This window comes from Simochromis diagramma, unplaced genomic scaffold (genome assembly GCF_900408965.1).
Source record: "Simochromis diagramma unplaced genomic scaffold, fSimDia1.1 OVJJ01000816.1, whole genome shotgun sequence".
NCBI classification, from domain to species: Eukaryota; Metazoa; Chordata; class Actinopteri; order Cichliformes; family Cichlidae; genus Simochromis; species Simochromis diagramma.
The window spans coordinates 7,032,812-7,055,494 of NW_024386908.1; the positions used below are offsets into that span (position 1 = coordinate 7,032,812).

At 38.6% G+C, this 22,683-nt stretch overlaps 2 protein-coding genes across 4 annotated transcripts in view; one reads left to right on the top strand and one right to left on the bottom strand.

The window, feature by feature from the left end:
- LOC120735659 (gamma-secretase activating protein) overlaps window positions 1-22,683 on the bottom strand; it is a 51,113-nt gene that overhangs the window by 5,055 nt on the left and 23,375 nt on the right. For all 3 annotated transcript variants that reach the window (XM_040035182.1, XM_040035183.1, XM_040035181.1), the window contains 7 exons: window positions 22,614-22,645; window positions 19,408-19,469; window positions 17,427-17,522; window positions 12,593-12,663; window positions 12,236-12,330; window positions 11,562-11,681; window positions 1,473-1,534 (listed from right to left, as the gene is read on the bottom strand). In XM_040035182.1, coding sequence (XP_039891116.1) covers window positions 1,473-1,534; window positions 11,562-11,681; window positions 12,236-12,330; window positions 12,593-12,663; window positions 17,427-17,522; window positions 19,408-19,469; window positions 22,614-22,645 — 538 coding nt within the window. The remainder of the gene's footprint in view (window positions 1-1,472; window positions 1,535-11,561; window positions 11,682-12,235; window positions 12,331-12,592; window positions 12,664-17,426; window positions 17,523-19,407; window positions 19,470-22,613; window positions 22,646-22,683) is intronic.
- Window positions 5,810-10,551, top strand: LOC120735662 (delta-type opioid receptor-like). Its single transcript, XM_040035187.1, has 2 exons — window positions 5,810-6,356; window positions 8,839-10,551. The coding sequence occupies exons 1-2, from the start codon at window positions 5,937-5,939 to the stop codon at window positions 9,379-9,381; spliced, it is 963 nt and encodes a 320-aa protein (XP_039891121.1). The 5' UTR covers window positions 5,810-5,936; the 3' UTR covers window positions 9,382-10,551.

The window sequence follows — 22,683 nt, forward strand, 5'->3', positions numbered from 1 at the left end:
ACTAATCCATTTACCATTTTTCTGAAATACCCTGAAATACAGCCCACCTGACACCAACAGCCACTTTCAAAGTCACTTAAATCACCTTTCTGTTCAGTTTGAAGTTCAGCAGCTTGTCTTTCATTTCTACAAGCCTAAACGCTTTGAGTTGCTGCCATGTGAAATTTGCTTTAACAAGCATTTGAATCAGTGTACCTAACAACGTGGCCAGGGAGCATATTAAAAAAAAAAAGTAAAAAGGTCATGAGGGAGGAAATTAGCAGCAGAGCAAAAACATCGCTGTACCAGGCTGTAAACATGTTAATTTCTGGTGTTAACAAGGGAGCCTATTTGGACTGACTCATTTTTGGAGCCAACCTCAGGAGGCTATTTCAGTAACCGCAAGTTGGCTTAATTTTTTTTGTCTCTGAACCTCTCTGACGCGTGGGCATTAGGTGAGACGTGTCGCCACATTTAATCTTGATTTATGCAGCAACGATTTTATCAATTAATTTTAGTTAGCCAGGCCACAATTACATCTGGCAGCTGGAGCATTTCATTAAAAATTAATTCTTGCAATGAGTTTCTGTGGCGTATCCTGTTTTAGTTTAGTCCCACCACAATAACTGTAGTAAGCATTTATAATATTCCTGCATGAATTGACAAAAGAGCTGGTTCAACTGCATTCTGATCCCTGGTGTTCCTCATACAGTGCAAATATTGCTTATAAACATTTAATGGAAATCCTTGGTGGTTGGGGGGGGGGGGGGGGGGGGGGGTCAAGCACACACAGGATGGGAATCACGAGAGGTGTTGGGCTTAGTCAAGGTGAAATCTCCTACATCTCCTGTTTTCTAACTCAGTGTGTGTGCTGTACCTGCTAAATCTCTTCTGCCCGCCAAAACCCAACCAGCAAAAGTGTAGCAGGCAGGAAACAGAACAGAGAAGCTAAACACTGAACATTCCTGTGTTCACAGTGCAGATGTAATGCACACACACACACATGCACAAACACACCCGCAGCTACAAAAGAAATATACTGTACCCACACAGGAACACGTGGAAGTTACACAAGGGCTAGGACATAAACAGACACAGACTCAGTAGACAGCTATGTATGGAAACCCACTCCCCAACCCTCTGCGCTCACATGCGCCTTCACTCTCGTACCAGCTGGTTACACAAGTGCTCTGTGATTGGCTTGAGGGGGGCTTGAGGGAGATGAGACCTAAAATAACTTCAAAATCCTAATTGGACCGGAATGGGAAGTTTGGGTAGAGAACCATTCGAGAAAAGATGACAACTCCCCTCCACCCCCACCCCACTAATAAAAGTGATGAGAATAGCCTGTGCATTGTTATATTCTTTTACTCCTTGCTCCTTCCAGGCTGTAGTTTTGCTCTAAATTCCTAGTTTGAGTTGTAACATTTGTTTGAATGTACTTTTTTAGGAATTAAGACCCTGGAAAAAAGCCTTTGCAGAGATGCACATACCTCAGGAAGTCTCTTAAGGATGCTGAATTTCAGCCTCTCATTGGCATCACTGTTGTCCAAATCTAAACACACAGAGGAAACAGAGAGATGACATGTTGCTAATTAGTCTACTGAAGACAAACCCCAAATGCTAGAAAAAATACCACAACACCTCACTTGAAATAAATGCAAATATCACCATCAAGATTTCCACAATCCTCAGCACTCAGTCTAGACGGCATGTAAAACTCTTCTTAATGCTCCTTCAAGTGCCACGTTTATTACAGGAGATTAAAACGAACAGAAAATATGAATAAATAGTCAAATATCTTGATGCATGCTCAATCATCCAGGTAAGGAAATCTAAAAAAGCTCATTCTGTTCATCTGGATGTAGCGTTTTCAGCGGGAGAAACGTTTCGTCAATCATCTATGTGACTTTTTTTAGTCTCACTTGAATCCAGCTTTTCCCAACCTTATAAACAGTAATGAAATCTAATAGGGGACAATTAAAATTTGATGTTTACTGTAAACCTATGCATCAAGATCACTATCAATGGTCCTTGATCAGTGGTTGATCAGTCGATATGACAATTTGCATATTAATGATGAAGAAACTGACCTCACAGCCCATTCTTCATCAGTGGTGCTAGTTTCAGTCATTATGCAAATATACTGTTAAGGGTTGGGGAAACCTGAATTCAGCTGAGACTGAAAAAGTCACTTGGATGAGAGATGAAATGTTTCTCCCACTGAAAACGCTACGTCCAGGTGAATAGAATTAACCTTTTGGGTAATAGTAAAATCTATTTTACTTATATTTTACTTTGAAACAAGCAGACAAAGCTTCACACGTGAGTGCTAATTACTAATTTAATTCTTAGAACCACTTACAACAGCAGTTTCAGCACAGACATAACTCCACACATTCCAAGCAGCAAAGTAATATTAATTCCTAATAAAGTTAACGATACTTAAATACATAAAACAGCCAATAACTAATGTGAAAATATGCAAACATGTGGCTAAAATCAGATTATTATTAATGTGCATTAAACTTTATTATAGTAGCTGTTATAAAGGAGCTGCGGAAGCACTCAGACTTGCACTTTGGTGCAATCAGTCTTTGACTGAAGGTTCTGCTGTTGATAACCTCCAGGGCATGAGGCAGGTCTGTAGGGTTGATCATAACTTATTTCAGCTTCTGGAGCATTTTTCTCTCCACCACCTGCTGGACTGTCTCAAGTCCAGCAGGATCCAATTATTTCACACATTGCTCTTAAATGGCACGCAGAGGTGGGACTACAGAGCTCTGTACTGCACCTAGAGAGTGCAGTACCATGCCAAAGCTTTCATGGGGCTGAAGTTGGTGGGTGGTCAGCCCACCATTTATGGTTTGAGCTAAAAACCACTGGATGTACCACCACTAACTTTTATATAGTTAAGTGGCAAATTAAGATGGTAAAACCTGCTTAACAGCAGGATTTTAGCATTGCCATTCTGAACACACAGCATTCTAATCTTACAATGTTGTATATCTAGAACATATATACAGTATATTGACTGGATGGTGTGGAATAAGGAAAATATTTTACTGCTACTCATACTCATCATTATCACCATTGCATTTGGTTTCATCATCAGATATTTTTGGGTCTGTTGATCTTTGTGACAAGTCAAACATGTTTGGCCTTTAAACAATGCGCTCTTCATGAAGTCAGATAACTGCAGCATCTTGCAAACATGCTCCCTTATTACCCACAGCTCTGTAGTGTGACCTCTTTAACAGTTTCAGTGGTCACGAGCTACTTACTTTACATTTAGGTGGCATTCTGACATAACAGGTGTGTGTTTGTCCAACTATTCCTCATTTCAGCTTTTCATCATAATAGAATCAATCATTTAAGCAGCATGTATATGTAGCTGAAAATGATTTACCGATTACAGATATAAGTTGACGCCTATCTGGTTTGAGTCATTATCTTTGATTGAGCTTCAGTTGGCTTGCAGCAGCAGGTAGCAGCAGGAGGTAGGTTCATTAAACACACCTCGCTGAGGAGTGAAAAAACACACAGTTTGTCCCAAACCTATACTTCATACCGATCGTGAGAAAGGTTTATGATTAAACGAAAAAACACAAACAAACATAGATCACCCACTTTTGAGAGTGAGTTGTTGTACTCGCAATGCAAAGCACAAACTACGTTTTCTGTTCACAGCACTGTGAGAGGCTACAGTAACCTGTGGGAACATACAGAAAACCAGAAGTACTGAAACTTTAAAAAGTCATCTTGTTTCTGTTTGCAAAGGTTAGCTGGCAGTGACAGTTCAGTAAAGTGAAGTGAAAGTCAGTTTTAAGAACATCTAAAGGTATTTTGAGGCACTAGTTGTGTCAGTTCCTTTTACTATAAAGCTGTTATGTCATGTTGATTTTTGTATTATACATACATACTTTTATAGTTTTTATACAGTGCATTGGTGCGTATAAACATGGTGAAGACGCTTCAAGATCATAGGAAGGCACTTGTTACATCTAAGGTATCCAGAAGAGCATCTCTGAGTGCACAGCAGCAGAAGACCGCACACCATGTGAAACTCTTGTCAGCAAGGAATAAGAAACTGAGGCTACCGTTTGCATAGGCTCACCAAGATGGGACAAAGAAGATTAAAACAGAAACGCCGTTTGGTCTGATCGGTCTCGATTTCTGCTGCAACATTCGGACTATATAAACATGATCATTCTTTGTATTAACAGTTCAGGCTGCTGCCGGTGGTGTAAAGTTGGTGTAAAGGTGTGGCGGATATTTTACTTCGAACTCTTTGGGTTCCTTTGTACTCACAGAGAATCGTTTAAACACCACAGTCTACCTGATTATTGTTGCTGACCATGTCCATCTCTTTTGACAATATATTTTGATGGCTGCTTCCAGCACGATAATGCAACATGCCACAAAGCTCAAGCTCTTAAACTGGTTCCTTTAACATAAAAATGAGTTCACTGTACATAAATGGTGTACCTAGTTAAGTATATATATATTAAATGCTAAAAATGCTGTGATGATTGCAATGTAGTGCATACTGTGTACAATCAGTATTATGGATTTGGGACATATCCATAAGTCCTGGTGAGTTGCTAGTTTAACTGCTAGGCAAAGTATTTCACAAATGTATTTTATCTGCATGAAAGCTGGTCCGCATGTACATCTGTTTATCACTGTATGAACGTTTTCTAGGTTTCTGGGGTAAGTAGTTTAGAGCAGCTGTGATCTGTGGTGACAGTGGTTTTCAAAATGGCAAATATAATCAGTTGCTTTACTGACTGAAAAGACAAGCTTTTTATATCTGGTAAAGAGAAGTAAAAATGTGTAGTATTTACAGTAAAGCAGTTGGGTATTAGATAAAAGTAAATAAACACAGAAGCTTCCTTTCACAGATATGGATTAAACCTAATCCTAGAATAAATACTTCTTTTTCTACACTTAATCCATGGCTCGCAAAACACCTGCAGAAATCTACAGCCACATTAAAAACTCTGAGAAGTTGTGTTCCTTTGTGCTAAATGCTATTGTCAACACACGGACAAGCAGTCAAAAATAATACACTGTATAAAATGTAAATTATGTCATCATTCCCACCTTCACTGTCACCTTCATATACTCCTCGTCACTGGGGTTTCTACTCAGGAGTGTCTTTCAAAGGACATTTATGGATGCTTAAGGATTTCAAAAGGTCTCTAATTAATTTCAATCTGAATGAATTTACAACAGACAGATTCAGCCTGTGTGCAGACTGTCTGGCATATGTCTCTAAGAGATTTCTTCCCAGGATCTGCAGGTGATTGTAGTGCAGCAACAATTTTGACCCACATGAGAGACCCACACTAGATGAAATAACCCTTAAAAGTTTGGTAAAAATATAAACACAAGGCCTTGTTGAATAATGTACTCTGGGCAGACAAATCAAAGATAGAACTGATAGAAAACACACAGGAGGAGATTTTCAAGAGGATAAACTTATACCAACTGAAATGTATGGAGGTGGTAGTGGTGGTGCTATGTTTTGGGTCTCTTTGCTTCCTCTGGGAGTGGACAGTGAATGAGCTATGAATTCTGCATTAGATCAAATACTTTTCAAGAGTGATATGCAAAAATAAAAAACTTTCCTTTTTACATAATTTGTGGTTATATTGCTTCTTGTCACTAGAAATTGCTAAAGGACACTGACTTGTGACTGGCACATCCTTCGACTGTCTTCTTATGTACATGCAGCTTAACTTTAAATATCCCTTGTGAAGTATTATACATAAACAAAAGAAGAAAAAGAAGAAAAAAAGCTCTTGTTTACATGTGATTTTTTTCCCCCCTTAAATATACCTCAAGACCACAAACCACTAGGGTGTGTGCAAAACAGCATGTAGGTCACACACCTGAGCTGGATACAACATGGGCTATACCTCTTTCAGATCTAATTAAGTCTCACTGTTGCTATGTCTTTCTCTTTCAACTTCACAATGAATACCGAAGACCGTTCCAACACCTCCTCCATCCTCTTCTTTTTACCTACATTCCACAACTGCTTCTTTTCAGAATCGTGCCTCGATCCATGGTACATTGCTGCTGGTGTGGTTATTCTATTAAGCTCCATACTCGGCATCTTGGCAAACATCAGTGTGACAGGGAAACTCATTCAGAATTTGCGCGGTTCCTCCATGTCGCAGCACCTCATCTTCAACCTGGCACTGTCGGACCTCCTCTGTCTGCTCATCCTGGTGGTCGGCAGCATCGTTTTCTGGACCGGGCTACATTTAAACCATTCAATCTGTCAACTTCTCGTTTATCTCTTATTTTTCTGCAACACCACCAACTTAAACATTCCGGTGCTGATAAGCATCCAGAGGTACTACCAGGTACGTATTTATCAGTCCTTTAAATATGTTGTCATTTTTTCTGAAAATAAGATCACAAGTAGGACTTTTGTTTGAGTCAATTAAGAGTGTTTCTTATCTTGGGAAATAAAAAACAGATGTACAGTACTGTCTATAAGTACTGTCTAAAAGAGCCACCGCACATTTGTTTATATTTTCCTTCCAATGAGCCAGACTTTCCTAAAGTTTTTAATGTGGTCTTAATCAATTGTTTAAGGCTTTCTGAAGGTCTTTCAAAGTTTTTCTTTGGATATTGGCAGCGTTTCATTTACTTTCAGTCCATTTGGGATTGTTTTGTTTTTTTGTTTTTTTTAAATTTAGCCTCTTAACACTGATCTTTGAATCATTCAAGCATATAAAGGTTACAGGGATGAACCAATGCTGTGTCTACACATCACAAAAAACTGAGCAAATAACCAGTTTTTATCTTTGGGTACTTTGTTACAAGCACAATCACAAAAATGCATCATTTATTCCCATTCCTCTAGTTGAATCTATAAAAAAATACCAACAATATCACAGTTTGACAGGCATAAAATAGTAATATTGCACCAACAATGTGATTCCTAAGATTTGTTAGATGAAATCTATATAAACTGAAAAAGTGGAGCACAAAAGTGAAAGTGCTAAAAACTATCATCTACAGATGATATTTGAAAGTCATGTCCTTAAGATATAGGGGAAAAAAATCCAGCAAAGACCTGACACAGGACCTGAGAGATGCATCTGGTCCTTTAGTTGATTTATTCACTGAAACCTCATCAGAAATGGTCTCAGGTGGCTGTCAAGAAATCATTCTTAAGGAAGGGAAACAGGGAGAAAAGCCTGAGGTATGCCAAATTAAACAAGAACCGGGCTGAAAATCAGTGGCAACATGTCCAACCTTGGAATATTTTTGTTCAAATCATCCTCAGTATATTCAGAAGAAGAGGTCAAAATGGAGGTACAACACTGAGTGTCTACAGCAGCTGTAAAACGCAGTGGATCCATTATCCCCTGGTTTGGAGATGGATTTTTTTCAAAATTGGTGGACTGAAAAATACAAAAAAAGATACCACCAGATTTTGATCCATCATGAAATACCATCTGGAAAGAGTCTGATTGGCAGCAGGTTCATTTTTCAGTACGACAACAATCCCACACCCACTGCCAATGTAGTAAATGCAAACCTGTATAGAAAACTGCGCAATGGAACACTATCAGTCATGGATTGGCCTCCAGAGCCCAGACATTAGCATTTTTGAAACAGTGTGGGATCATGTTGACAGAGAAAAGAACAAAAGGCAGCCAACATCCAAAGAAGAGCTTTGAATGTCCTTCAAGAATCCTGGAGAACTATTTCTGGAAGACTACTTAAAGAAATTACAAGAAAAATTTCCTATGAGTATTCAGAGTTTCAAGCTCATTAGATTTGTAGAGCGTTTTCCATTGTTCACATACATTAACCAATTATTCTTTAAAAAAAAAAAAAAAAAGGAAAGAAAAGAGAAAGGTAGCCAAATAAAAACAGTAAAAGAAACAAATGAAAATCTACTTTGGCATGCTTACGCCAAGCCAAGCCCTTCCTTTGGCTCACATACGCGTAAAATTATTTCCAAAGTGAAGCATTTGTCATGCTTCCTACATGACAGAGTCAATAATATTTATTCTTCTAGTTCCACTACTGTAAATGGAAGAAAGAATAATCTTAATCTCCTCCTGGTTCCAATATACTGTACATACATTCCAATAAAAACCCCATTGAGACGAGATAAACTTTACAAGAGAGAATAATCCCTGCCGCTCAGTAATGTACCTCACTGGTCCCACCGGCATTTTAACCAGATATGGTCTGTAACAAATAAGCCAGCAAGACAAAGCTAAACGAGAAAGCCAAAAGACTCCCCAGTGGGGCGCAGGAAAGCTGAAGGAAAGGCGAAGGGGAAGAGCCGTATTGCATGAGGTGAACGTCATATTCTGAATACACAAACACTGATATCGCTAAATGCATCTTATATTCCCCTGAGGATACTATTATAACCCAATTTCCATTCATAAACCCACTTTAAAATCGTAGGAGCTTGTCTTCGTATCATTATTAACTTTTCTTTCTTTCTTACTTGTTTGTCCATGCGCACAATGCAAACAGAAACTTCTAATATTTAATCCAGCACAGTACTGATGATGCCAATTTGATAAAATGTATATAAATGTAAAAAGAAAAAGGTACAAGCTTAACAAATAGAACAATACCCTTCAAAATATGCCACTGCAGGCAAGATTTAAATAACAGTGACTATAATTCTTATTTGGTGTGGGGATTAAAACCACTGATCACATAAAGGTAATATTTAATATTACACCAATTCTTCTAGAGAATGAAATCCAGATTGAATGGGTGGGTGTGGGCTCAATACCCACGAACACATCAGTGAATGAAAAATGCAGCAAACTTTAATCTAAAAATGTCCTTTTCATTTGCCAGGTTCTGCACCGTGAGAAGTGGATCAAAGTGACCCCGACACAGCAGAAGATTTTTTTGTCCTCCGTGTGGCTACTCGGAGCCCTGCTTGGTATATTTTTCCTAAGTGAGGTGAAAATTAAGAAGTGGACGGATAAGGGCTCCTGCGAGAATCTCAGCTTCTCACCGGTACAAGAATGTATCTACATCACATTCACAGTTATCAGCCATGTCGTCTCATTGACCTGCTACTCACTACTTGTTAGAGGGATCAACCGAATTCAAATCTTTGATAAGAAAAAGCTGAGGATTACCAAGTTGTTTCTTCACATCATCGCTGGTTCCCTGGTATTTGCTGTCATTGCTCTGATGTTTCGCACAGCGTATGTGACTGTGCGTCTCGCAGCACCGGAAAAACTGCTTTACATCAGCAAAATGTTCATATTTATGGAATGTTTTTACTTTTTCAAGCACTCTCTGAACCCATTACTGTATTACTTTGCCTCTCTACATGAAAGCACCGATAAGGAAATCCGCTTCTTCATGTCTCTTGATGACAGCTCCTAATATGTTCTCCCATATTTTTGGCCTCCTCATACTAATGTGGCTTGATAGCCATGAAAACTGATGGAAAAATATGGATCCTTTGTATGGACAAAAGAATTTGGATCTTTTTTACTGGACTGTGTGACTAAATGACTAAATGTATCAAGTTAAATACTAAAGTGACTCATTAGCTCATTTTCCTCTGGTATGATTATTCTGCCTTCACATTTTATCACCCATTAGGCCGGAGCCTAAATCCAGGTTACACCCTGGACAGATCGCCAGTCTATCGCAGCGCTAACACATAGAGACAGACAACCATTCACACTCATATTCATACCTACAGCCAATTTAAAACCCAGTTAAGTTAACTCATCTGAACTGTTGGAGGAAGCACGGAGAAAAAAACACGCAACTACAGGGAAACAAGCTAGCCAGTGGATTCAAACCCAGGACCTTTTTGCTGCAAGGCAACTGGACTGCCACCATCCTGCTCTACAGTTTATTACATAATATATAATAATGTAGCAATGTATGTCATTGCATGGCCAAAACACTGTACCACATCCAAAACTAATAGACAGATCTGTTATTTTGGTTCTTTAAATCTCAAACTTTGTTTGCTTCACTGAAAGAATGGGCACATAAAAAAATAAAACTATCTAATAAGGAGATCTATTTGGAGATGAGACTTATTGTGTTTTGAGCAAATAAAATCAGACTTTTAATGTTTATGGTGCATTTATGTGCTGTTTAATGAATGCGAAATATGGTTCTGACTCCAAACACGTCACGTGAACCCTCTCTAACTGAGTGAGCAACTTAGAAAGACTCTAAAATGTTTTGTTTGGTTGATAATCAACTTTTAATTTTGATTGGTACAGAATTTTGGACCAGTATTTATTTTCTAACGCAGCTTTAGGTTGTAACTGTTAGCCGCACTAGGCACAGACAAGTTATTTTTAACAGCAGCAAGTAGAGCAGCAATATTTATTTATCACAGGCTCTAAATAGCTAACAGCACGTTGTTTAAAATACAAAACATCTTTGTAGTATTAATGTAGTTTTATGACACGGTAAACTTCCTGACTTCAAATCTCATAATCCCATATTTTATTTACAATAGAACATTAAAACATGTCGAACGATTATTTAACAAAAATCTGTATTTATCTGGGAACTGAGAAGATCAGCTGCTGGAATTTTGGGAGAATATTTTTCATTTCATAATGCTCCAGATGTTTTCAGTGGGTGAAAGGTCTGGACAGCAGCCAGGCCAGCTCAGCGCCCTGACTCTTCTACTACTAAGCTATGCTGTTGTAATAAATGCAGCATGCGGCTTAGCGTTGTATTGCTGAAACGTGCAAGGCTTTCACTAAAATAAATGTTGTCTGGATGGGAGCATATGTTGCTCTGCATTTGTGGATGGCACTGTGACAGCAAAAGTTCTTTTTTGGGGGATGTGTTGCTGCCATCAGATTCTAAATGAGCTAATATTTGTCATGCAGTAGTAAAACGTTCTAGTTTAAATACTGTCTGTGATTCACTGTGAACAAAATGTGGTTTCATGAGGTTTGCAAATCATTGCATTCTGTCTTTATTTGCATTTTACACAGCGATGATGACAACCTGAGAAGAATGAAAAGTTACATTTATAGTGTTAGTCTGCAGCTTAGCGTGTTAACATTAGCACTAAATGCAAACTGCACTTAAGGCTAAATCAAATGCATTAACTACACTGAATAGTCACTTTATTAGGTACAACTTGCTAGGAGCAGGTTTGACCTCTTTGTTCTGATGGTGGATCTAATTCTAACGACTGCAAGTTCAGCAAATTCACTGTTATGCTCAAGAAACCAGTTTGAGATGATTCAAGCTTTGTGACATGGAATGATATCCTGGTGGAAGAAGATGGGTGCACTGTGGTCATAAAGGGATGGGCATGGTCAGCAACTATATTCAGGTAGGTTGGGCATTTAAATGAGGCTCAGTTGGTACTAACTGTGCCAAGAAAATATCTTTACACTGTAATCAGCAGCCTGAACTGTTCATACACGCTGGATGGGTCAGTTCAAAGTTTGCTCATTCTCCTCTGACCTCTGACCTCAAAGAAGGATATCTGTATATCTTCTCTTTTTTACAAAATCAGTGCAAAATTAGAAACATTTGAGCACTTAATACAAAAGAGAGCATGCGCCTACCCGTCATGAGGCGAGACACAAAGGTCTCGGTGAGCTGCAGGAAACCGTGGTCAATGTACTGCAGAAAGGTGTGATGAGGGAGGCAGCGCACAGCAAACACGGCAAACAAGGTGTGATAGCCTGGAGAAACACAAAGGAGGCATCTGCTTTTTATGTTCCTAAATTCTCCTGCAGGCTTTTTAGCCCGTTTTCATGTTTACCAGTTTTATTTGTTCAGTCTTTGTATTGTATTGTAAAAAGCCTGACATAAAACAAATGGAACAAAGCATTCAGCTGACTGCTCAGCTTCAGAGGAGTGCATTTCTTACTTTTATTTACCAAAGGGATACACGCTCAGTATGCCTGCCGCGTTACACCTTCACTTCATTTAGACACATTTAAACCTCCAGCCTCAGTGTTAAGGGTGTGTTGACGTCTCGCATTCATCATCTCCCCCCCCCCCTTCCCTTACAGTTTATGATCCCAGCACAGAAAGCCTTCGCTGGTGCTTAGGCTCCAGAAAATTTGTCCAAATGATTAAAATGCATTCACACTTTCTTACTCATGTCTGCATATTGTTAAATGTTTAACATATTTTTGGTTACATTAGCGCAGAGGAAAAACACACACATTGTTACGCTGGCTGAGGCAGAGGCAGACCGGATTATAACAGCTAGTTTAAAAGTGTGTGATACCGGGTGGGAGGGGCAGGCAGAGACTCCGGGTGGATTCCAGGATCCGAAGCATGAAGTGAAAGACGGACCACTCGGCCGGACTGCCCTGCTGCGTCCTGGAACGCGCGCACGCACACACACACACACACACACACACACACACACACACACACACACACACACACACACACACACACAATTCAGATAAGAACATTACATAAGGTGAGTACACATGTGATGAGAGGTTAACACAAATACACACATGTGGGCACACACGTGACGGGGAATGATGGTACACACATACCTCGAGATGATTGCACACCTTAAAGTCTGCACTTTATATTACATTAGTTGGAAACATGATTGATTTGTACTCACAAGCACAAAACACGAGGGCCGAGTTTGTACTTCAGCCAGACTGACTCCAGCACGTGTCTGATGAGCTCCAACTAAACACACAAACACACACAGACAGAGACACACCTTAGCGTTTGAGACGCATATGCTCGATTAGATTCAAATGAAATGAAACTCGAATGATTTACGAGCCTGTAAACTTTTGCGCAAAGCAGGGCGTTTTATCTGAAAACAGTTTCGACATGTTTTTCTGCTGTGGCGACAGTGATGTTCGCTTCATGGAAATTTACACTTGTCCTATGATCAGTTTCCTCACTTCTCCCTTTTTTTTTTTTCCTACTTCCCATTTTCATCTCGAGTAAACAAGTGCAACCCCGGTGCACCAGGATGTGAACACGTTTCACACTCGCCCATATTATTTCGCCACACGCTTGGGATCATACGAACGCACTCGACCCGTCCTCAACGTGTCGGCCCGTACTGAAAGATTCACGGGCTTCTTTCCACAGGTGACCACTCTTCCACTTGTACAATAACAGGAAAAACGATCTGCCTCGTCCATATCCTGGACACCAGTTGGAAACCTTCCGCCAGCTGCTCCAAATGCCAGCAGCCAACATCCTCCACTCACCTCGGGGTGGGAATTAGCTGCACTTATGTAACAGACGAACCCAAAAGTCAAAAAGGTGTTCAGGATAAACATAATAATAAGCTCCTCTGGGCTTTTCCCCCCACTTCTTGACGATGCTTCATTAAGTTTTAAATAATGTTAAACTTACCCCTGCACCGTCTGTGCTAAATAACACCATAAATCCCCCCAAACTCTGTATCTTTAAAAGCCATGAAAAAATATGAACTCCCGCTAAGGGTGATAACAATTTTAAATGGAAACTATGACAAAGGAAAACTATTATTTTTATATTATTACTTTTTTTTCAAGTTTCCATAGTGGATTTAAAGGTTTTGAATGAATTCTGATTTAACTTTGCAGGGGTGTAGAATAAGGTCATTTTAACAAGCCATTAAAATTTGGCAAGGTCCTCAAGGTCAACCTAATGATTTATTGGTTGAAAATCACAAAAAGCCTTACAAATGCGACGTGTATTGTCAACATATATCTATAAAGATTTAAAATAATATCTCACATTTGACCTCTAACCTTTCCTTCAATAGACTGATGTGAAGGCCAAAATGGTAATATTACTATATACAGCTATATAAAACTGTGTCTTACTGCCATTGTTTGTATTAACAACATATAGACATAAAAGGAACAATATATGGGGATTCTAACGTTACTTTTGACCTCTGACCTCTTCTTCAAGGTCAAATAAACCTTCAGAAAATGTCTTTTATCTTTAAAACTGTTCTTAAAAATTCTACTGCCTTTGTTTGTAGGGGCAACATTTTGGAAACCATACTGCTGTATAAAGATTCTAAATATCACATTATAGTTTGCATCCAAATATCAGGTCATAATTGACCTTTGACCTCACTTTTACGTTTCACATCTGCCTTTCTTTCATGCTGCCTAGTCAGTTAGAAATTATATGATAAGCTACAGTTATTCATGCCCATGTTATTTATGAATCGATACCTATTATCTACTCCTACATAATGTTTGTGTAATTAAAGTAAACATCTGTCATGCTACCCTTATTAAAGATCATTTAAAAAGAACAAAGAAAAAAAATGAACATGTAAAAATACAATATTATCCGCTTTAAAGTAAATACTGCTCAGAGAGTGAGCTGCTTTGGTGGAGGGCTGAGTTCTCAGAGTGCTTCTTGTTTGGGGATTTATTTCTTTATTATCTTTAATTTCTTTTAAATCCTTTTTCCTCTCCGTTTCTTTTTGAATTTTCTTAAAGCCCATTTTGTCAGCACTGTAAGCACAAATTAGGAAAGGAATGCCCCAAAAGACCATTGCATTCATCACGCATTTCAAAGTATTTTTCTCCAAAAATTAGAAACTATACTCGGTTGTCAACCTTTCAAACAAAACAAATTCCTAGAAGCTCAAGCAGCTCCTTGCTGATGCAGGAGCAGCGTCTTTGTGGAGAAAACGGTCAAACAAAAGGCAATCAAGTGATTTAAAGGCACACACACAAACGCAGTTATCCCTCTGCGGCCTTCTGCTCCAATTTATAAAGTCGCCAATTTGTCTTAATGAACCTCGGCCCAGACAGGAAGCTGGATTTACCCGTGTAGGTCTCCTGTTAGCAAAAAGTTTAGTAACCTTGGGTAGAGAGCAACTTTTCTACTGCATAGTAAGTATATTCCAGCCTATTAGTTGCAATACTTTTTTTTTTTTTTAGCAATTCATATTCGGCTATTAGTGTGGTTGTTCTTTGCCTTGACATTGGCTTTGTTATAAAAAGGAATGCATCTCCGTTGTCTGTGGCAACGGGGACAGGAAATAAATAACTATGACAATAATGTACTGCCGAGCTGTAATCTATCATAACAGAAGTTCCCCAGCTCTTAAAAGCTGTAATCTTTTTCACCGCCAACTTTTCCCCTGTGTCAATGTAACCATTAGTCTCAATAAGCACCAACAAGAAGGGGAGATGTTCTGTTTTGTAGTACCACCCTGAGTTTTTCAAGCATGAGTCAGCTTGATGTGAGTCAGTCTGCCCGTGAGGTTAGTGAGCTTAAAGTCAAATGTGCCCCCCCCTGTTTCTCATAGGTGTTTGAGCATCTTTTAAATGAGTCCGTCATCCAAATGTTCACTTTCACGCAACCAAAGAAAAGAAATTATTATTTAAAAAAATCATTTTCATTCCAAAGGCGCAGGTTAAAGCTCAGGAGCCTACCATACCAAGCTGAGCCATCGACAGATCCAACTGTGAGCAGATGAACAGAGAGGATTTCTTCTTTTATTTCTTTTATTTTTTTATACTCTGTTATTTACAATTCCACAATGCAATGTCCCAAAACATAATGCATCCTGCTTTCAATTCACTTCCCGCCTTACCCTTGGCCTGATTTAACACTGTTGTGTTGATGTATGCCGTATGTCTGCTTTCAAGGGGCTCCTAACTGTGAAGGGACTCACCCACCAGGAATACTAAAAACTGACTTTACAGAGCCAAGAACCTCCATTTGATACTGAACACAGGTTGAGAAAGTCTTTCCACTTGGATGTGCAGATCCTATCTGCACGAGCTGTACATTTTAATGAAAATTTTATTTGTGCTTTGTGTAGCAAGTCTCAATAAAAACGGGGAAAATTTTCTAAATCTCTTCTAAACAACGATTTTATTCACAGTAGAACATAAAAACACATCAAATGGTTAAATTGAATATATACTCCATTATAAGAAAAAATACTGGGCTTCGTATAGTAATTAATTTAGTTATTTTTACTGTCTTTTTGTATTTTGTGCATTTAACTGCTGAAAATACTTATTAAATACTTATTTTGGGGTTATAAAATAAAATGTTATGTTCTAATTATTTTTCCCATTTCTACTCTAATAGCGCTCACTTTGACAAGCTCATTTTTTCTATCGTGATCCCAGCTGCTGTGAAGGCTTACCCAGGCAATGCAATTATCCAGCAGCTACCCCCGCAGGTTTGCTCAGTGCTCACAGTGACGACTTCAACATGGATAAATTCCCCAGTAATACTGATTATTGCCATTATGTCAAAAGAAGTTGTTCATGCCATTTCAGAAGTATCAGTTATATTTAAGTATTTTTTTTCCCTGGTTGCAAAGAAAAAGACCATGGGAACTTCTTGTTATGCCAAACTTTAGAGATTTTACTGAATTTACCTTTTCCCCCCCAGAATACCAGGAGAGCGATCACTGGAGTTTAGTAATAATGAATAAAAAAAGAATACATAATAAATAAATAGTGATTTTTTTGTTTGTTTGTTTGTTTTCAATGCCGTGACAATTTCAAAATAAAAGCCTCAAGTTATTTATTTGCTGCTTAGAAGGTGTTTTAGAAGAAGCATTACAAAATTAACACATCCTGCAAAAATCTGATTTTCAAAATAAAATATCTGACTTTCAGTTGATATCAGTTTATCAGCATGCCTTATGGTTGCCAAACAAAAGTATAATAGTATGCTTTTTTAATAATAAAAGACTACTATTTAAATTGGGCTTTCTTAAATGTTAGAAGTACCTACTATTCTATATTTACTACTATACTTGCTACAACTTTTTTGAATCTGGTACTTTTTCTAATGAAATCAATTGACAGATGTATTTTGCTGACTACTGATCTGCAAAATAAATGATGGCTTTCTAGTAAAGTGGCTTTTTTAGTAGCTTTACTTCCCTGAACTATATTTCTAACACTAGAAGCATTTCAGCTACTTCCAGTGGGAAGTAAATGGTATTTTGTAAAGCTAGTTCAAAGCAGTTTTTCCATCAGTGCCTGTTGAGCGCTGATCTCTTGACACGGTTCGATGTCTTTATACACACACATCAGACACAATAGACAGTCCCATCAGTTGTTTCATGTAACTCCAAAAATCAACAGGAGTCTGCAGCGCACAAAGAAACACCAGAGAAAAAATTTAGTCACCCCCCCCTTTTTTTAGAGTGGATTTATGGATTTAGCAAGGGGGTCTTTAGAGAGAAGTGATGGCTGCTGAGAGGACTGTAAGTGCGACCTGACAGCTTCTAGAGGGGTTTTCTAAAATGGATAGTCAAATATTTAGTTTGCTGGGAGTGTCCCAAAAAAGGACAAAAGTGAAAAATCTTTAAAAAAAAAATAGATCTCTCTCTCTCTCTCTCACACACACACACACACACACACACACACACACACACACACACACACACACACACACACACACACACACACACACACACAAACACAAACACAATGTGTACTAACCAGTTTGGCTACATAGTTGACAACCAGCGAGTCAATCTTTTTCTTCCCCAGTCGAGGAAGGTGTCTGCTGAGGTGTTCTCGAAGCTTGTCAACTGTCTGGGATGCAAAAAAAATACACAAATTAACTTCTGTGCATGTATGTGTGTGAGTGTGTGTGAGTGTGTGTGAGTGCCGTCAAGCGAAAGTTGGTGTGTTTTAAGCATACTTTGCAGTGCACTCAGCAGGGTCAAAACGAGTTCACCTCGAAAGCTTCCCTCAAATATGTTATGAAATTGATTTAAGCATGGAAAGGAAAGGAAAGGAAAGGAAAGGAAAGGAAAGGAAAGGAAAGGAAAGGAAAAGGAAAAGGGTGAGCAGAGACGAAAAGAGTGAATGGCAAGAAAAGGAAAGAGATGGGCTAAAAAAATGTGAAAATGGAAGAAGAGATGGAGGGCAAAAGAGAGGAAGATAGCAAGACTGGGTCACTCTAAGAATAGCTAAAAGACTGCTTGCATCTCTACAAAACTCCATTAAATTGAAGCTATCTGCTCTTTGGAAACTATGCTGAGCACAGGGAAAACTAGGCGATATGAAATTGTCCATCAAACGATGTACTGTGGGGGGAAAAAATGCAGGACAGGGACCTTAAGATGGCCCTTTTTTAAAGTGTTGACTCATCTGAAACAGAACGGGAACTTCACCTTAAAGATGACTATGGAGGACAATAATTGGTTGTCAGCATTTCACTATAGATTTTTGGTGGCCTGTATGTCAACCGACAGTGTAGGAAAAAAAAAATACTACAAGGAGATGTTAAGCTGTAAAATAAACAATCTGAGACTTTCACATGCATTTTACAATCAACTTGTTTTTTACTATACACCAGTATAGTTAGTGTTGGCAGGGGGATAACACATGTATTACACATCTGAACAGATCAGATGCAGATCAGGACGATACTGTTGACACATGCTTTACCAACTAAGCCTCTGCTGCAAATATACACTCATGGACCACTTAATTAGGTAAAGCTGTGGAATTTCTTGTTAATCTAAATGTCTAATCAGTTGATGCTGCTGAAGTTGAACATTTAAGTGACAGTGGGATTGGCCTGTGTGAGGCTAATCCCACTGTCACTTAAAGTCACTGTAAACCCAAGAGATGGACCTACTGGGACCATCTCTTGGGTTTACAGAAAAAGTCCAAAAAAAAAAAAAAAAGCAGCAGTTCTCTAGATACTAGAGGTCATAGAAGAATGGGCAGACTTCTTTGACCTCAAAATAAATAACTCAATTAAGTAATCAAGGCATGCAGAAGAGCACATCTTAATGGACAACAAGTCAAACCTTGAAGCAGATGGGCTACAGCAGCAGAAGACCACACCACTGTCGTCAAAGAACGGGAAATTTAGGTTATAATTTGCACAGGCTCACCAAAATTGGGCAATGACTGTAAAAATGTTTTCTGATCTGATGAGCCTCAAGTTCTTCTGCAAGGATTTAGTGCAAACAACAGGAAAGCATGGATCACTCCTCCCTTGTATAAGTGGTTCAGCCTGATGGCGGTGGTGTAACAGTGTGGTCTTATTTGATTTTAGAAATACACTCCTAAAACCTCATTAAAAGATCATGACGAACAAACCAAGGAAAAAGGATCTCCCCGAACTGTTTCCTCAAATTTAGAGACACACTTTTTTAACCCTCTCGAGGCAGGCGTTGCAGATTTGTAACAGTTAAAAACTAACAACCTGATTACCCCGCATACATATTTTATGAGGTTTTTTTTACTCAGAAGTACCACTGCAGGACTTGGTTGTGCATTAGCAACAAAAAGTTTAATTTGAGCCTGAGAGGGTTAAATATCACCGTCTGCGTAGTAACATTAAGCTTCTTTTTGGTAGTAACTGAAACTCCCCAGCAAAAATACATCAAACATACTTCTGGACATGAAGTCCACTTTATTTGTGTGTCTGCGAAGATGCAGCTATTGAGCGCTCACTCACCATGCCTATGAATGCCCTCTGTTGACGATCCTCCTCCTGGAAAAGCGGCACCAGCTTCTTATCTAGAAGAGAGCAGGCAATAGTGAAAAGTGTGCGCATAAAAGGGGCGTTTGAAGATAGCTTTGATGCTGAAGCGATGCCAAATTAATCAAGCGCAGGTAGGCACGTATGTGAGTCCTGGAACATCATTAAACAAGCCATCAGTAGAAATGTAAGAAACCAAAAAGTCTGATTTCTTCATGGCTTTTAAATTTATAATAAAAAAAGAAGCTGAATATAAGATATTAATAGATTCTTTTTGAGCATTTTTTGCTTTAAAAATAAATCCCAAACCTTTGGGGGTTACGAAGCTGCAGTCCCGCCATGTGTGCGTGTGTGAGTGCGAGAGTATTTTGGCATGGTGAAGTTGTTTTATGTCAATCTCACAAAAGTGGACCACACTGCAGCTTTAGATGAATTATTACATGCGTGCATACACAAATACACACATCTTTTGATCCCTTTCACACATGCAAGAAGTGAACTTTTTGATGTTACAGCAAAAAATGTTTTTTACAGATGTGAAAAAAAAGTGCTTGCAATGCACAGCAAACCTGCAGACTGTGCTGCCAGGTTCAATGTACGCCTTTTATCAGTTCAAAGCAATCAGTTGTTTTACATGTAGGTCGTGACCCTGAATTGAATAAGTGGATGGTTTAGATGGGGTCCCATAATAAACTATACTGCTGACATAATCATCAACAATACTGACACTGAAAAATAAATACGTGAAGAGTCGTTTGAATTTAGTCTCTTTGGTTTTGCATCAGTTAGTGATCTCAATATATTCTTTTGTATTTTCTTCGAGATCATCAAATTTTAATATAACTTGATTAAATATAAAATGCCAATTTTAAATGATCTCATTTATTAAAGGAAAAAATCCAAATCCACCTAGACCTGTATGAAAAAGAACCCGACCCACATGGTGTTAAATTTTAACTTCGTGACTCTCCTGGCCAAAAATAATTCTTTAAAATTATAATGTTTTAATACTGATAGAAAGCTTGGAAAAATGAGCCACATATTATCATATGTGTGTATTTAATTTCTATAAATATTTGATATCATGACATCCCTGCTCACAAGGAAACTGTACGAGTCCAGCCAGATCAATACTGCCATCCCTTAAACCACACTTTAGCATGAATAGTTCAGTTTTACTGGATCTCAGTGCAGCATTTGATACAGTTGACCACAACATATTACTCAAACGACTGGAGAACTGGGCAGGTCTTTCAGGAACTGTACTAAACTGGTTCAAAACATACTTAGAAAACAGGAAATACTTTGTATCAATAGGTAACTTCACATCTGAGCACACAAGTATCGCATGTGGAGTTCCCCAAGGTTCCATCTTGGGACCCCTTCTGTTTAACATTTACATGCTCCCACTGGCACAGATTATAAAGAACAACAAAATAAACTATCATAGCTATGCAGATGACACACAAATATACATCACAATGTCACCAGGAGACCGAGGCCCTGTACAGGTTCTTGGTAAATGCATTGAGGAAATTAATGACTGGTTGTGCCACAATTTTCTCCAGCTAAACAAAAACAAAACAGGTAATAGTCTTTGGCGCCAAAGAAAAACGATTACAGGTCACCAGAGAACTTCAATCTATACACCTAAAGACCACAAACCAGGCGAGAAATTTGGGTGTAGTGATGGATGCAGACCTAAACTTAGAAAAACACATTAAGACAATAACAAAATCAGCTTACTATCACCTCAAGAATATTTCAAGGATAAAAGATCTGATGTCTCAACAGGACGTGGTAAAACTAGTCCATGCGTTCATCTTTAGTAGGCTTGACTACTGTAACAGCATCTCATTCAGAACTCTGCTGCTCGAGTCCTCACTAAGACCAAAAAAGTGGACCACATCCGTCCAGCTCTGAGGTCTTTACACTGGCTGCCTGTCCGTCAGAGGATAGACTTTAAAGTTCTGATGCTGGTCTATAAAGCTCTGAATGGTTTAGGACCAAAATACATCAGTGACCTCCTGACCCAGTATGAACCTTCCAGATCCCTCAGGTCATCTGGATCCGGTTTTTTATCAGTTCCCAGAGTCAGAACCAGACACGGAGAAGCTGCATTCAGCTTTTATGCTCCATATATCTGGAACAAACTCCCAGAAAGCTTCAGATCAGCTGAAACACTCCGTTTATTTAAATCCAGGTTGAAGACTCACTTATTCTCAGCTGCATTTGAATAAAACACCAAATCCACACTTTTAAGCTTAAATTTCAAAACTTAAATTTTAACTACTGATTTTATCTACTGTTTTTTTTAAATCAATTTTAAATCATGCTTTTTATTTGTTTTTAATGTCTCTTTAAAGCACTTTGAATCACCTTGTTGTTGAATTGTGCTATATAAATAAACTTGCCTTGCCTTGAATCAGATAAAGAGAGGTAAACTGGAGAATAGTATCTGTGCACATAAACCTGCATCACTAATTCAATGCAATAAAATTTTAAAAAAGTTTAAAACGTCTTCTATCAATGCAACAAAATCCAGCAGTCATGATCGCCCACATAACAGATTGAATAAAACACCAAATCATAAACTATTTACAGTGAAATTAGCTTCTTACAAGTATGCTATTATTTACACGTTAAAACAGGAACACAATCATATGTGTGTTTTAAAAATCAATCTGAGGGAGGATGTGGGTATGAGATTATCCGCGTGTGTGTTTTTGTGTGGAGAACGTCCTGTGTTGTGTCTGACAGGTAGCAGCTGCACTGGAGCTACGTGCGTCATACTGCATATGAGAGACACGTGACAAGGGAAAGAAAATAAGGGAGAAAGCGGGATATGCAAGTACCAAGCTCCTCAGTGTTATGTAATCATGTATAGCATTCTTTCTCTTGGCTTTTCTTTTTCTTTCTTTCTTTGCTTTTCTGCCTCCTTCCTCCTTCGTCTCTGTCTCATTCCAAGATAAATTAGTGAGGTAGTTTTGTTTAGCCACCCACTCCAGTGAGCGTGAATAGAGCCTCATAAGTATACACAAGCCCAAATATACTCACACACAGTATAGAGTTACATTATAAGTCTATGTTTGAGTATTTATTATGTTCATGCTGCAGTATGTCTGTGTACTTGTGTATGTTGTGGGTCTGTGTGCGACATCAGTGTGCTTATGCCATCTTACCAAGACTCCAGGTGTCCACCATTGATAGAACTCTACAAAATAAGAAGCAAAGCTTTTTGTGAAAACAATC